The sequence below is a fragment of the Pseudorasbora parva genome, chromosome 25, assembly GCF_024679245.1.
Source record: "Pseudorasbora parva isolate DD20220531a chromosome 25, ASM2467924v1, whole genome shotgun sequence".
In the NCBI taxonomy this organism is placed as follows: Eukaryota; Metazoa; Chordata; class Actinopteri; order Cypriniformes; family Gobionidae; genus Pseudorasbora; species Pseudorasbora parva.
Window position 1 is genome coordinate 4,984,616 of NC_090196.1, and position 16,470 is coordinate 5,001,085.

General features: G+C 36.8%; 3 protein-coding genes across 3 annotated transcripts in view; all 3 read right to left on the reverse strand.

Moving 5' to 3' along the window:
• The window catches only part of LOC137064836 (histone H2AX-like), a 35,189-nt gene that overhangs the window by 11,176 nt on the left and 7,543 nt on the right, over positions 1-16,470 (reverse strand). The gene's annotated exons all lie outside the window — the stretch shown is intronic.
• On the reverse strand, positions 855-9,530 carry LOC137065302 (uncharacterized). The gene is made up of 9 exons (XM_067436912.1): positions 8,463-9,530; positions 8,232-8,322; positions 8,056-8,144; positions 5,301-5,426; positions 4,342-4,541; positions 4,073-4,232; positions 3,732-3,845; positions 1,748-1,792; positions 855-984 (listed from the first exon to the last, which is right to left on the reverse strand). Coding segments are annotated over exons 1-9 (1,017 nt in total). The 5' UTR covers positions 8,653-9,530; the 3' UTR covers positions 855-982.
• LOC137064328 (histone H4-like) lies at positions 11,730-16,071 on the reverse strand. Its single transcript, XM_067435685.1, has 2 exons — positions 15,888-16,071; positions 11,730-12,277 (listed from the first exon to the last, which is right to left on the reverse strand). Exons 1-2 carry the CDS (start codon positions 16,053-16,055, stop codon positions 12,116-12,118), a joined length of 330 nt encoding a protein of 109 aa, XP_067291786.1. The 5' UTR covers positions 16,056-16,071; the 3' UTR covers positions 11,730-12,115.

The following is a 16,470-nucleotide window of genomic DNA, read 5'->3' on the forward strand; positions in this document are numbered from 1 at the left end:
GTAATATTTAGAACGCCAAAAGCCGATTACAACGCATTTATACAGCATTAAAACATCTAGGAAGATAAATCGTTTCATAATTTTTTTTTAATGGTCACATTCCCGAACCCGGAACAATCCTTACCCAGGTAGCAAACAGACGTTGGCCCAACGTTGGCCCAACGACTGTTGTTGTGTTGGGCCAACGTTGGGTGCTGACGTTGGCCCAACGTAATTTTGTCCGTTGGGCCAACGTTGGGCCAACCATGTTGTTGGACAGCCAGCAGACCTTCTGCCAACCTAAAAACACCTTACCAACCTTCTGCCAACTTAAAAACCACTAAAACAACATTGGGCCAACGTTGGGCAACCATGTCATTGGACAGCCAGCAGAAGAAATAGCCTATTTTAACCATCTGCCAACTTTATAAAAAGAAAATTTGCAAACTTATAAATAAATAGGCTTTACCTACACCTTTCACTCAAATTTTAAGATTGTGACATGGCCTATTCATTGTTAAATTGCATTAAGAGAAAGCACAACAGACAAACTGAATAGGTAATAAAAATGAACCTATTTATTGGTAACACAATAACTTACTTGCTGCAATTTCAATGCAGTTAACAACATATGTGTGGTGCTGTTGTTGAAAAACTACAGCAGAAAATAGATAAATAAAAGTCAGAATGTTAAAACATCTCCACAGTCCATTATATACAAATACATTCTGCAGATTTTCATTCTGGATTTGCAACGATGAGTCGATGTACAAAAAAATAGAAAAAAACTACACAAAAGACAGCAGAAAAAATGCAAAGAAAAGTAAAACATAAAGTCAAAGGAATCAACAAGGAACCAAAAAGTGACAAAAAAGGCGGCAAAGAAAATCCGGAAGAAAACAGAAAATGTGCAGATTACGTTTTTTACAGATTTTAAGTGAATTAGAGATTGTGTGCGGCTCTGATGATGAAGACAGCGCAGAGGAGAAGTAGCAGCATATACTCCTGTAAAAAACAACAAACAAACAACTTTTTAGAACATTTAAGATGTGTTATTTAATTAATTAAATATTTATAATTATTAATATTTAATAATTATTTAATCGATACATCATCTTCAATAAACCCGTCTCTGGCGTGTTGCCTCGGATCTTTCGAATATTCAGATCTATTATGACCTCTGACCTTTAAAATTGCCAGAATAATAATAATAATACGCTGTTTGTTAATTGGCCAGAGGAGAACTGGCACCCTGACTGAGCCTGGTTTCTCCCAAGGTTTATTTTTCTCCATTAGGTCTCCTGATGGGGTTTTGATTTCCTTGCCACTGTCGCCTCTGGCTTGGCTTGCTCAGTTGGGGAAAAAACTATTTTTCAAATATATTTAAAAATAAATCTAATTATTAAACTAAATTAACCATATAGACCAAATTACTGATCTAATTACTGATCTAAAGCCCACATTGTTACTGTATGATAATCGAAATATATTCTGTTGCATTATTTTTCTGTTTAACACTGTGAAGCTGCTTTGAAACAATCTGCATTGTTAAAAGCGCTTTATAAATAAAGTTGACTTGACTTGACTTGTTGTTCTATTTTAATAACAATCCAAACAAACAAACAAAAATTCTGATTTTCATCATGCTGGGGTAGCAAATTTTGTATATATCTTAATGCAGTGTATGCCTATTAAAGATGAAATACACCTCTGTTTAATGGTGGGGTTAGACAGAGGAAGATAGAAACAATCATTGGTAGACACTTACATTCACTTTCACAGCTGCTGGAATCTGCTTGAGGCATCTGCTTTTCTGTGTTAAAGAAAAAATATAGTAATTATCAAAATGTAAATTACTTACAACTTATATATTAATATGTATAATAATTAATAACATATTTGATCAGCCTTAAAAAGCAGGGACGTGCACAGGGGGGTTGCTCAGGTTGCCCGGGCAACTGCCCATATGCCCTTCTCGACTCACGTTGCCCTTCCGAGGTGGAAAAAAATAATAAAAAAAATCGTACAATGGATGCAGAATTTCACGTAGGCCAAGATACAAAAAAAAAACTCGCAAAGCCTCGTTCACTTCCATATTCGGGTACCCGTCCGAAAGTGAAAGTAAAGCAATTGCTTGGGGCACCGAGCTGGCCTGGGGCCTCAAGACAGCGACAGGTTAAGAATAAAATGCAACGACAAACTGCTTGAGCGCCCCCTTTGATAGTCAAATGCAGTAAAGTGCAATGACACTGTTATCGGAATCCCCCTCAAGGGGGCCCTCTCAGTCGTCGCTGACAACAGCCACCCAACCACGCAATCTCTGCCGGCAAAATACAAAACCTCCTCGGCGATCATGAAGCGGAATTATGCTTTAGGAAGCCAGAAAAGAAAAAAGAGAAAAAACAAGATAGTGGTAAGTGATAAATTACACTGTATAAAATAGCTTTATTTGTACAAAAATGGTGTAATTTTGCAGCAGGTAGGCTAGCAAAAATATGTTTATATTAGCTAACGTTACCTGACTGACGGCAAATGCTGCTTGTAACGAACAGTTAGTGCAACTTTGTTTTCGAACGGATGGAATACGGATGGATAAAGAAGACGCACATCTGTTCTAGAATAACTGTTTATCGTATTTAATGACATAAAATTGCTATAGCTTTGTAATAGGTTTTGATGAAAGTGGCATAGCATGCTATACTAACTATGTTTATGCTATGCATAAATAACCTGGAATAGTTAATATAGCATTAACTATTATTATAAACATTATTTAACCAGAAAGAGGCAGAGGAACATGATTTTTTTCATAGCTTATCTTAATGTGCTAGAGTCGGGATATATGGTAGTAACAGTTTATGCAAATATGATATTATTTTTATAAGTTACCAATGGATCTTGAACAGTTACTTTATTCGGTGTGGCAATTTTTACACTGTTGCATTTTGAAGTACAGTATCAGGACAACCCACATGTTTTACTGTTACTGTTTATTAACTATTTAACAGGTATTATAGTCATCTGTTGCAACTTCATAATAACCATACAGATGATGTTTATAGACAGTTTACAAACCAACTAGTAACCCTTAACAAAGTGTTAGGAATATTTGGTCTGTCTATCTATGCAATGTTTATAGATGTTTAAAAAATGGTTTCTTAAAGTTTTACAAACATTTTTTAATCATTACCCGTTTATCTGTAGAAAGTTAGCCATGTCCATTTTGCTTGGGACCCCCAAATTCCTTCTAACCGCCCTGGCTGAGCCTGCATGAGCGGCACTAGAAGGAGATTGTCGCGGTTGTCGGGTGAGACTTAAAGTTGTCGGAAAGGTATAACAAACGGACGATCATAAACTGTTGATGGCAGTTAAATTAATATTGTCTTTTTTTATTAGACTATTGATATTGACTGGTTTAAGTTCTTTATTGGTATAGGCAAGGGAAATGGCCTCAAACGCACCAAAATGCAGGAAAACACATCTACGAAATAAAAAAAATTCTTGGGGGAGAAACCCCCAGACCCCCCTGCAAAAAAATAGCCCCACCTATAATATTTTTCCTGACCAGAACATAAATACCACTAGGGGGCATTGAAATAATAATGATAATGGCAATAACAATAATATGTAATTGGACAGATCATGGGGGGTGGTTTCGGTTGGGGGTGGGGGGGGGGGGGTCCCTTTTTTAGGTCAGAGCAACTGCCCCTCAAAAATCCTGTGCACGTCCCTGTTAAAAAGGGTTTCTGTACCTTTTTCTGTTGCTCTTTTTTTTCTTCCTCCATTTCGGTCTCCACTATACTTCAGCCAGGTTTTTATTTTTTCCTCTGCTTCCACCACTTTTGCTCCTTGTTTTTTGGCTGCATCTGTCAGAATCAAATTTAAAAAAATAAAACAGAGAAAGGGTTAGCAAACAGATCTTATCTGAGGTGTATTTTGTAGAGCTCTGTGTGATTAGATTAATTGGCATTCTTTCATTGACTTGCATTGTATTTCATTCAATGACATATTATGTGAGACTCTAAGGGGTTGTTTCCTCTTTTGCTATTTCAAAGTTATGTCTAAGTTTTGAATGTTTTTTAAAACATATCACCTATGACAACTTTTGCTAGCACGAGTGTAGAAAATGGGCTCTTCTGTCCTCTCCCTTGCCAATTAAAATTGTTGGCCAACTCATTGGTTATTATTTCCCTCATGATTCTGTGGACAATGTCTTTGGCAGATGTTCCACCCAAGCTGGTAAGATATCTTGTCTATGAAAAAAATTAAACATAAAATTGTGTTAAGCAGCAGTAAATCAGGTCTAGATACATGTTAGTATTCTTTTAAGTGAAGTAACAGAAGCAGAACATTAGAATTTACCAGAGAACGTTGTGTGTCTCTGTTTGACAGCCTATCCTCCAGATCTTTTATGCCTGTCATGTTCCTTAATGGAAACTGAAACTCCTCATTTACAACTTCAGCTGCATTCTCTCTTCGCATAATGGCCTGAAGGAGGAGCGTATTCTGCCTGACTTGACCCTTTATCTCTTCCAGCATCTGGTAGAGCCGGAGTTCTCTTTCTGAATCAGACAAACATACGATGCAACATTACAACTAGGGCCGGGACTCGATAAAAAAAATTAATCAAATTAATTAGAGGCTTTGTAATTAATTAATCGAAATTAATCGCATTTTAATTGCATATAAATATTTGACCTGAGAACAATGAGAAGTAATTTTTCACATGTATCTTTAGTAGACCATTGAATAATGACTGAATACATAAGCTTAATCAACAAAATATTGTTTATTTATTTCAGTCCAGCAGACCAGCGCAATGTTTGCCATTAAGTTTAGCAAAAGCATATTTGTGATATTTGAGGCTCGATGTGCTGCGGTGATACGCAAATTCCTTGTTGTATAGCTTGCACAAAACCATGTTCTTGACGACGCTTCCATCCTTTTGTTTTTTAAAACAAAATTTCCCATCCACGGGGCCGAGCAAAGCGGCCTCATCAGCTTCTTCGATCATGTTCACTCATGCCCTGCGTCTCAATCAGCTCCCTAGTTCACTAGTCAGAGCACTGATCAGGACATAAGTCAATGGGCTGACTCCCTGATCAGTGCCCTGACTACTGAACTAGGGAGCTGATTGAGACGCACCCATGGTTTGTTGTTGTCGTGACTCCGGAGCGAGCGCTAGTTGGTGTTTCAGTATAATCGGTCCGTCGAAACTCATTCATTGAAAAACGTTCCGCGGTGCAAAAATAAGTGTGGTTAAATACCTCTTGTAAAAAAAAAAAAACTATTGTAGAAGGTTTTGGAGTAATTCTACGTACCATCTTGTCTTGGTTCAGGGACTGTCACAGCAGGTGCTGATGGTGCAAATGGTGGTATGGCTGGCAAGTTCAGGCTTTTGGCTCCATTACTGCAGAATTTTTTTTTTTTTGGTCTTTCCATTGTCTCTGGATATGGAACAGTTAGAAACAGAATCAGTAGGCTACAATGTACAATACATTGCCAAACATCACAACATTTACTTCATCCAGAGTTTCGTTGCGATCTTATACAACAGGAATGTGGCCAATGTTCAAAAGTTCCTTTCAACATATCGTCCTCTTGGAATGAAATATAGTTTACTACAACTCAATTTTGACAGAGATGTCATATATAACATTGTACTGTAATTTCCCAACTATTAGCCACAGTTTATACATTTATTTTGCTAAATTTTTTCAGGTAAATACACGAGAGCAGAACTTAAAGGTAGGGTAGGCAGTTTTGTATGGAATGAATTTTGTGCCATAATTAAACAAATAAATCCATCATTTTGCAAACAAACGCGATCTGCTTTGCAAAGGATAACACGACTTGCAAACAAACAGAAAGCGATGTGCAAATGCAGTTCAGGCTGATTTTCTCACAAATGCATTTCTCTTCCAAAACAGCAGATTTCAGGCATGTAATAATTCACCCATTTTTTGGGGGGAGGGGATAAGCCTTTTGGGACTATTCACAAACAGTATTTGCATTAATTTGTGTTAAATATATTATTAGTCCCGAGATTCTTCGCCTTAGTGAATAAATACATCGAGCGGCTTATATACATCTGTATACCTTGCTGGTCTGGTGGTAGAATTTATGTTAACCGTGTCAAAGGTTTCTGGTTCTAATCCGCTCTTATGTATTTTTTTTTCTTTTCTTCTTCATTAAAATCAAAGATATTCAATGATTGTATATTAAGAGCAGGGACACAGGGAATAGAGTCTCTCTCCGCAACGGCATTAAGCGATAGATTGGCTCGTCTGTGTGTGAAGGCTGTATGCACTAGCCAAAAGAGAACGCAAACCCCGCCTACTTTGATTTGATTGGCCATCTCAATCATTTTGACATTGACAAGCGCAGTTACACCTGAGGCAAAACAGACTAAAATGTTACTTTTAAACTTTTTTGTCATCCCAACAACAACATCCAGAGCCTCTGGGGGGTCAATTTGGCCCTTTCTAATTATTTGGGGGGGGGCTTTTCCCCTTGAATGTCTATGGTGGTTACGACCCTGTAGTGCAATACACCCACAATACTTTGAACAAAAATAGTTAAAATGGTATAGTTTTAACAGTGTTCATTAAAGTGCTAAATTTGATATTGCATCAGAGGTGAACTATAGTTGGCTGGGCTTGGTCCTTCTCCCCCATACACAGGGAAATGAACAGCAGAAAAACAAATATTCATCATTCTGCTTATAATATATAGCCTACTCTGCTTAAAATATATTTTATTTTATCAGGATTTACCATATTTAATGTGACAGTAACATATACAAAACTAAATCTGTCTAAACTTTAATCCACAATACATATTTTTGCATTTTTGTATTGCAATATATTGTGAAACGATACACCCTTACACTATTTTGAATGTTCTCATTTGAATTGTATCGTCAAATGTACAAATTACATAAAAGTAAATTCTTTTTTATATCCCGTTACACTACAGTGGATAAATGATATGGAGGATGGATGCATGCATTTTAATGAGAAAAAACTAGCCCTAGCTAAAATGTTTTCAGCCATAATGTCACTACTGATTTCGCTCTTGTTGGTCACAATAATATCTATATATTTTTAGGTTTTTTTGTTTTGTTTTGTTTTTATGAAATAGGGTTGACAAAGTGAAAATCTCAAAATGATTAATAATAGATACAGTAAGACAGAAATACTGCATCCGGTTCCTCGCTCATTTTCATCTGAAAACGTGTTTGAAAATCGTAAATTGACCCAAAGTGCCATCTGCTGTTCTGGTAGAGGAAGTTCAATCAATCAACTTTATTTATATAGCGCTTTTACAATCACGATTGTGTCAAAGCAGCTTCACAGTATCAAACAGGATAATATCGCAACAAAATTAGATTTGGCTGTACAGTCGTACTGGAGTAAACAGTGATGTTATCAGCTTATTTTAATTTATCATAGAGCAACAATGTTGGCAGATCAGTATTTAAGTTTATAGAATTAAATAAGACCTAATTCATACATTTTATTTGTATAATAAGTTGAATAACTTTAATCATATTTTTAGTGTCCCCAACTGAGCAAGCCAAGCCAAAGGCGACAGTGGCAAGGAACCAAAACTCCATCAGGTTGCTCAACTACATTTGTGAGAAAATCAGCGCGAAGTGCATTTGTGAGAAAATTAAGCTGAGAGATAGTAACAAACATGTATGCATTTATGTGGATTTGGTATTTGTTCAAAGGTTACATGCAATTTGTAGGATGGTTTGTATTTATTTGTGAAATATGCATGCTCACTCATTTATTTGCAAAACACAATACATATATTTGTTACTCCTCTGCGTTTTCGCTCAAACTATTCTTTGTATTTGCACATCGCTTTCTGTTTGTTTGCGAGTTGAGTTTTCCTTTGCAAAGCAGATCGTGTTTGTTTGCAAAATGCTGGATTTGTTTGTTTAATTATGGTACAAAAATCACTCCATAGTTTTGGTCTAACAAACTTTTTCCCAAATCTTTATATACCAATACATAATTAAAATGTAAGAACTCTGGCAAAGAGAGTATACAAATCGAGTGTCTGTACCTGTGTGGAGCCAGCTTGTTGAGGCCTGCACTGGAGGTCTTCCTGAAGCTGTATCAGATGTAAATCCATTTACATATTTCGATGATGGTCTGTTGGACACATTAAGTGTAATACATTTTTTAAAAGTGCAGTGCAAATAAGCAGTAGGCTATAAAAGGAGAACAGAGGAAACATACAATCTTTTCCGTACACTGTCCTCATCTGTAGACTCCAAAGTGTTGCCTTTACAAAACTTCACCAGCTTTCTTCTGGCTTTTTCATAGGAATCTAAACAAAGAAACAAACAACATCACTAAGCATATTATCTGAACATTTGAAAAGAACGGTTTGGCATAACTCACAAGGAACATCTTTTAATATTTTTTAATAGTTATTTCTAATTAATAATTAATTCCTCAAAGACTTACCATACTCAGCCACCCATTCGGTTATATATTCGCCCCATTCTTCATCAGGAGTTTCATTTTTTTCAACCGCTTTTCTACATTTTGTACCATTATATGGGGGCCAAAAGGAAATTTTTTTATCGATGCTCAGCCAGTCACTAGGTATCACCTCTGTCTCATTCTTTTCAGTAAAAACAACTATAGAATACATCTATAAAAAAACAAAAACAAACAAAAAAATATATCTAGTGTTACAAACTATATACATTTATTGAAGCTCTATTAATTACCCTGTGGAAATCTATCTAAACTAAAATATGTCCTAGTCTTATTATTCTGGGGAGTGGGGGGATTGGGGGATTGGGGGAATCAAGCAGTATGCAGCAAAGGATATGCCACAAACCCATCCTTATACTGTAAAAGAAGGACTTTTGAAACAGTCTGTGTAGGAACAATAGTCAATGACTGCCCGGGTTGTTTCACAAAGGATATATCAAGACTTGATGAATCAATGGGATAGGTGAAAAAAGATGACTTATTTTGGAATTTAAGACAGACTAGATGTGATGCTTCCTTGTCTTTTAAAATGTTTTTCACTATATAAATATCTCCATTGAACAGAATATAGTTATCTCCCTCTGATAAACAAATTAAAGTCCCACCATTTACGTATTTCTTATACTGTGTAAACTTCTGAGATGTCACATTGTATGGAAAAGGCCCATTCTTATGTTCCTGGTAAAACCCATCCTTGCACATCCTTATTTTAGTTCTGACACTTGCTTTTTCTGACAATCTCCTGATGATCTGTTGAAGGGGCTGGGTAGGGGTCCTTATCAATTTTTTTAATGTGTAGAGGAAGTTCTCAAATGGGAAAGCTGCAAAATTATGCAGCACACCAAACTGCCTTGCATCATTGGCAAGATGTGTCAGCCCGTGTATGTTATACACAACGTAATTACCATAAACAGATTGAAAATGCTCGACAAATGTGATCAGTAACTTTTCAGCAAAATCACAGTACTGGAGACACAGTGATGGGCAGCATAGTATTCGAATGGCTACATGCAGAAGCATAAAATTGTGGTATAGAACATTCGGCAGATGGTCTTTCAGTGCTACTGGACCTGTGTACAAGAGAAAAGTTCTGAACTCGGTTGCTTTCCACCTATCTACCTCAACAAGGGATCTCCCTTTCCGTGCAAACTCTCTGGGGAGTCTCATGGCAAAGGACATAAGCACTGCAGAAATTAGGCCTATCTGATGAGCACCTAAACGAGTTGGAAGCGGTCCCCTCATCCAAAACCCTATCAACTTTCTCACAACCCCAAGAAAAACCAGGTGCATAACATCTAATGGAAATTGGGAGACCATACCAATTCCAACCCTTGTCAACACACTGGTCCCTTTATGGTGAAACTCATCGTCTTTATTAATAAAAGACGTATCTGTCCGTAAAGGTGAATCGACTTCAGGAAAAGTCATGCGATTTTCCGCCCATGTTCCCTCCTGTGTGCATTTTTCACAGCCGTGGTATGCATTGTGGGCTTTAATGTTTTTTACGAAAGCCCTCGCACTTGCATCGCAAACAAAATTTGAAATTTTAATATCTACATGTTTGCCAGTTACATCCACACCCTCTAATTTAAGCTTTTCATATTCATTTACAAATGATTCTAGGAACAGATTGACATTCTCTGGTTTTTTAGATCCAAGATATAAAGCGATGACAAATGGTTGCTTTGTTTTGTCTTCCTCTACCAAGCCTAGAAGGGGCCAGAACTGCTTATTGCTGCTTTTGAATAAAGGTAGTCCATCAATATTCACTTGTAAATTAATAACCTTAGGGAGAGGGTCTATCTGGTTTAACACATGCCTAATGCCTTTCTCAACTCCAAAATAATGCATGGTGCCACCAGCAATCTGCTGGACCTCATAATTAGTTGGAGTGCTTAAAAGAGTGCGGGCATCCTTTGGGAGATATGGATGATATTTTCTCAGGATGCCCAACAGCCCATTTAGATGGCATTGTGGTATTTGGCTGTCTATTGCCCAACCTCTGAGCTCCTCTTATCTTACCGGTAATTCGAAATCACGCACTCACTGTTTTTTTGAATGAGCTCGCGCCTCAGTTCTTCTGACGTCACGCGCACTAGCGCAGCAGTCATCTATTCCAGTGTTTCCCAAGGGTGCCGCGGTCCTTCAAAAATATATGTATATATTTACTTCAGGAAAAGTCATGCGTGTATATATTATATATATATATATATATATATATATATATATATATATATATATATATATATATATATATATATTATGATAAAATGTGAATAAAACAATTAATATATTTTGAATGAATCTAATGTCTGAAATAACATATCTAATGTCTGACATCAACGTCTGTATTAGGGTAAAACAGTTCTCGATTCGCATGGTTCGGCACGCACTTGCAACGCGGTTCATCTCACATCTGATGACACATCTATATAATATGGGTTGTAACTTGAAAATAACGCTTTATGTATGTTTCTGTCGAAGGATACTCGTGCTGGATCCTTGGTGATACATTACAACAGTGATGTTAAAAGAAAAAGGTGGGCAAAACGTTTTTTGCGGTCATCACCAAGCAGGTGCAGTGAGAAGACGCGAATGAAAACTCGCGCACTGAGAGATCTGTCTCTGTGCACTCATCCGATAGTGCGCACGCGTCTCACAGCACGCAAATGTTGATTTATCTTTCAAATCACAGCTCTTGAACCGAAAAAACTCACACAAAAAGTATGTCAACTCAACATGTCCATCTTGATGAGTAGCCTTGCATAGTCACTGAACTGTATACATTCGAGAAATACAACGCATATCCGTACATTAAGGTCTTAAAGGGGCAGCCTTCACTGCTGTCTGTTTAATGTCAACAAAAGACAAGGACTCACTGCTCTTGATTAATTAGCTTTTGTAAGTATAATAGGATTCTATTATATTATTACATTATATGATATTATTACATTATATTATATTATATTATATCAATCTTTAAATTTTACAGTCAAATATGCAATGTTATTTTACATTTGATCAATTTCTGTACCAGAAAACTAGTTAGACCTACCTGAAAAATCTGGAAGCATTTTTTTTTTTTGTATCTTTGCTCAATAGTAGTTATTTGTGCTGCTGCTTGTATTTAAATTAGTTGTTCTTATTATTTTCTTTATTTTTATTTGACTTAAATAAAACATGTCAAATAAAATTTCAAATTTACACTCTTTTCCCCATGTTTACTGGGAAAAATGGTAAAACATGAAATGCTGCATGCATATATTTGAGGGAAGTGGTGGGCCATTGCAGCGACCATACCAACGTTGGCCCAACGTTGTATTTCTGTCAGATAGGTTGGGCCAACGTAACCAACCAATATTGACGTTGGCCCAACGTCTGTTTGCTACCTGGGTATGTGAAAGTTAAGGGGCATAAAACAACATGAACTGCTTGTAATGTTTTTGCGGCTATTTATTAAATAAATCCTATTTCTAAGATATGGAATGTCGATACTGGGCTTTAATAAACTTGTTTATTTTAACCAGATCACCAACTTTGATATGACTCTTTATGCGACAGTGTGGGTGGCTCTTAAAAGAGCCGTTGGGTTTGTGGTTTTCCTTGATTTCAGGCGTTTAACCCCCGAAGCCGTACAGGGTGCGTCCCTGTCGCTTCAGCGCGTACACAACATCCATGGCGGTGACGGTCTTTCTCTTGGCGTGCTCGGTGTAGGTCACGGCATCGCGGATAACGTTCTCCAGAAACACCTTCAACACTCCGCGGGTATGAGGGGTGGTTTATACAAAATAAGTAGATTGCTAAGCAAACTGAGAGGAGAACTAACGTGTATACGCTCGCCAGCCGTCTGGCCAAAATCCCATAGGATTCAGGCGTCAGACGTAGGATTCGAGACGTTAGACGTCACGGTCACGTGTCGGAGCTGCGCTCAAAGTGCGCGGCGGCGTGGCGGCGACGTATGTGAGAAATTATATTTTTTTACTTTGCGTCTGAATAACGTACGCGTGGATAAACGCCTGGATGACGTACGCGTGGATAAACGCCTGGATAACGTACGCGTGGATAAACGCCTGGATAACGTACGCGTGGATAAACGCCTGGATATATTCATCAAAATTTGGAAACTGTATCCTACTATTTTGATAGTTTTTGTGAGAAGTCTCTTTTTGGGGAAGCTTATTCAGCAAGGATGGATGAAGTTAAAGTATACACATTTATAATGCTGCAAAAGCTTATATTTTTATTTATCCTTAAGTATAAAGCTTTTGCATTATAAATGTAGGCCTAGGCTATCTTTAACCCTCTGCCCGACGAAAGCACCGGCTTTTTTGATCAGATGATAATGTTGTCATCACATCACATGCATTTGTTAGATATCTGAGAAGTTACTACCATATATAATATTTCTATAATAATGTTGTCATTATTTGCACATTTGTTTTCAGATATTCAAAATGTGTGTACGGGATGTTACAGTCTATGGCAGGGGTTTTCAAACTGGGGTCCCCAGAAAAATTTCAGATAGCCTAATTTAATAGACAAAACATAAATGAATAAAGTCTACCGAACAGTCTAACTGTTTTATTTATAAACGTTTCTTTCATTGTTTGCCATATACATACTTTTCAGAATTGCATATGTTTGCTTTGTATTTTTCTAGTGAGTTTTTCTCACTATAGTCCCCTTTATCTCGCTTACTGAGTTTGTAGAGCAGTATTCTTAATGCGATACATAGCTGCTTATTGTGAAAGTTGCCTATACTAGTCATTTTTTATTGAACAAGTTCTTCAGGTTTATACGTCCAATGTAAAGTATAGGCGATTTAATTTTGGAAACAGTGTTCTATTTAAAATGTCACACTTACTATTTATCTAACAGTTTCAATGTTTTTTCATACATAAAGAATATGGATTTAAGGGGGTCCCTCATAAAGGTTCATCATATTTGGGGGTCCTTGGCATCATAAAGTTTGAAAACCCCTGGTCTATGCAAAACATTGTATATATCAAGATGGATCTTGGATATCATGATGAAGTTTCACAAGACCATTATAACTAACAGCACATAAATGAAATCAATAAACACCATCCATATTCTCAAAAACTTGACCAGATCTTGACATCATCAAGAAACATCTGATCATATTTTCTTTTGCCATAACAAATGTACTTGATTACAATACAGTTACAGCAACCAGAGAAGAATTAAAAGACAAGTAAAGGGTCAAGAGATCAAATAAAGGAGCCACTAATCATGATTCTGGAGACTTCAAATCAACATTCAATAAATCATCAGCATCTAAACCTCTGATAATCTCAAAAAGAGCTTGTGTGTGTGTGTGTGTGTGTGTGTGTGTGTGTGTGTGTGTGTGTGTGTGTGTCCATGATGTCTAAAACATCCAAGTTATAAAATGTTCAAACAAACAAACTCTATTAAACTCTTTATTAAACGTCACTGGACTAAACACAAATTAACAATATGTATGTTCACCCAATTACAGGAAATAACTCAGATGGCAAACACTTCTGTGTAGGAGGAATAACACATTAGTTGAGTTACAGGTAACACAAATATGTTTTAAAGTAACACAACGTGTCGTCCGAGCACATACACTAAATGTGTTAAAATCAACACTAAATGTGTCGTCCCTGAGCACACACACTACATGTGTTAAAATCTACACAACATGTGTTAATTTTAAACTCATTTCATTGTGTTGTTTTTAACACATCATGTTATAAAGTGCTCGAAAAACACCATCATTGTGCAGTGTATGCAGTGTTTATGTTTTCAAACAAACAGGCCTATGCAAATAAAAGTTATTAATATAACTTTTTTTATCAGTTGCTACATTTTAATTTAAAGTGCAAACTCTGTTAATTGTTTTCTCTGGTGTTAAAGGTGTTAAACTGTGAACAATTGCGTGGATAAAGTCATAGAGTTTGAAACATTGTATTTTGGGCACATGCGTTCTGTACTCGACTACGAACTGCTGACACAATTTCTGTTAAATGAACTGATTGCTGACACAATTTCTGTGTAAATGCTACATTTATTGAGCACACTCTTGTGTTACACATGTTGTGTCAATTTTAACACATCTCCTTTTAGAGTGTAGCAAAAGTAAATATCTCTTACATTTATTTTTCATCTGTTTTTAGTGTTCATTTAAAATAAGACAAATCTAATATTATTATAATCTTCTAGGCCTATCTGTTATTTAACAGTTTATATTGTTCTTTAATGATGATCTAAACAGCAGAAGACAGAAATTGTGGTTTAAATCCCAGGGGAGCAGGTGGGGTGCGTGGTTGTAACACTGCATTACAATGAGCCCCTATTAGAAATATGATATAATAATCTTTTTTCTTTTTTTTTGTAATTCGTTTGAGAAAACCATGAAAAAGGGTTAATAAAGACTGGGAGTCAATGTTCATTATTATGTTTTTAACTATCCTGTGCTGTATTAAGCGATGTGTTTGTTGTCAAACTCAATTGTTTAAATATTTTTAATGATGAAAAAATGCCTTTATTTTATTTTAAAAGTTAATAATTGTATTTTATTAACAAAATATTTTAGTTTGTCTTGTATATGTTTTGATTGAATGATAACATTTTAAGCAGTTTTTTGGACATACTACCCCACCTATGGGGCATGTTGTCACATTTCACGTCCATTGTTTCAGGGTAAATCAAGAAAAAAGCTTACACTTATTGAAACAAAACCACATAATTGTATTAGACATGTGAAATTAATGTAGGCAAAAAATACTCTGAACCCCAAGTGGATTTACACAAACTGAGACAGTCAAAAATGATTATAGGTTGTGCCCTGCTCTCCCCTATATAAATTATCTAATGTGGATAAATGTATATTTTGTATTTTCTCCTAATAAATACGCGTTTAACTGGGTTAGCTTCTGTTCTGGCCTATTTTAAACACAGCTTTATAAATGGGCAATTCTTTTAACTACTAACTGTATAGTTTTAACACATTGATGTAAAATCTGTAAAATGCACGATTTAATACATTTATTTACCTTTTTTTACTGGCGAATTAAGTAATATAGGCGATTTCCTTTAGAATGTTCTGAGTTTTAAGAATGTACAGGGATTAATTAAAACACATGATATCCATCGGTCCTCCTCACTAGACGAATTGTTAATGCACAGAGTTTACAGTGTGAAAGGTTTTTTCCGATAACTGGCAAAACTTCAGACGACACGCGCAGACGTCACGTAGCTTCTCAGGCGAGTATGTGGGCGACGAAAGTGTAACGCTTCTTATCACACGTCTTTGTTCACGGCTTAGCTCACGTCAAGGTACGCGACGATCGACACGATTGATTGCTTAGTTAGCAAAGTAAATATATAAACCACCCCTCATACGCGGGTCTCCTCGTAGATCAGACCGGAGATGCGCTTGACGCCGCCGCGGCGAGCCAGACGACGGATGGCGGGTTTGGTGATTCCCTGGATGTTATCGCGCAAAACTTTACGGTGACGCTTGGCGCCTCCTTTACCGAGTCCCTTACCACCTTTGCCTCTTCCAGACATGCTTAACAGAATGCTATCAGACGACGATAACAAAAGTATAGCAACCGTAACCAGAAACCTGTTTATATTTACTTAAAGGACCTGACAGAAACCAGCACCGCGTCACACGCTCCTCCCATCAAAATATTTGAGAAGGGTCTTTCTGCGCCAATAAGCGTAACTGGAAGGGGCGTGTCTTGTAGAACTGCGGGACGCAATCGGATACACTTGAAATATTTCGAGCACAAAACGACAGCTGCGTCCCAACTCGGAGGCTGGAAGGAATATATTCGAAAGAAGTACTTGATGTTTAGTAGGACAGGAACTGGGGTGCGGGATAAACTATCCATGATGGGGAATGTACTGTGCACTACTTCTCTCCACATTAGTCTATGAATGCATTGTGTATGGGTCTGCATCCAAATCATTTCTAAAG

Excerpts from the sequence above, each read along its gene's own strand:
- LOC137064328 (XM_067435685.1), bottom strand. The coding sequence starts at position 16,055 with ATGTCTGGAAGAGGCAAAGGTGGTAAGGGACTCGGTAAAGGAGGCGCC. Across the intron at positions 12,278-15,887 it reads TGATCTACGAGGAGACCCGC|ACCACCCCTCATACCCGCGG; the intron begins GTATGAGGGGTG and ends TATTTTGTATAA.
- LOC137065302 (XM_067436912.1), bottom strand. The coding sequence starts at position 8,652 with ATGTATTCTATAGTTGTTTTTACTGAAAAGAATGAGACAGAGGTGATA. Across the intron at positions 8,323-8,462 it reads CGAATGGGTGGCTGAGTATG|ATTCCTATGAAAAAGCCAGA; the intron begins GTAAGTCTTTGA and ends TTCTTTGTTTAG. Across the intron at positions 8,145-8,231 it reads GACAGTGTACGGAAAAGATT|ACCATCATCGAAATATGTAA; the intron begins GTATGTTTCCTC and ends TGTGTCCAACAG.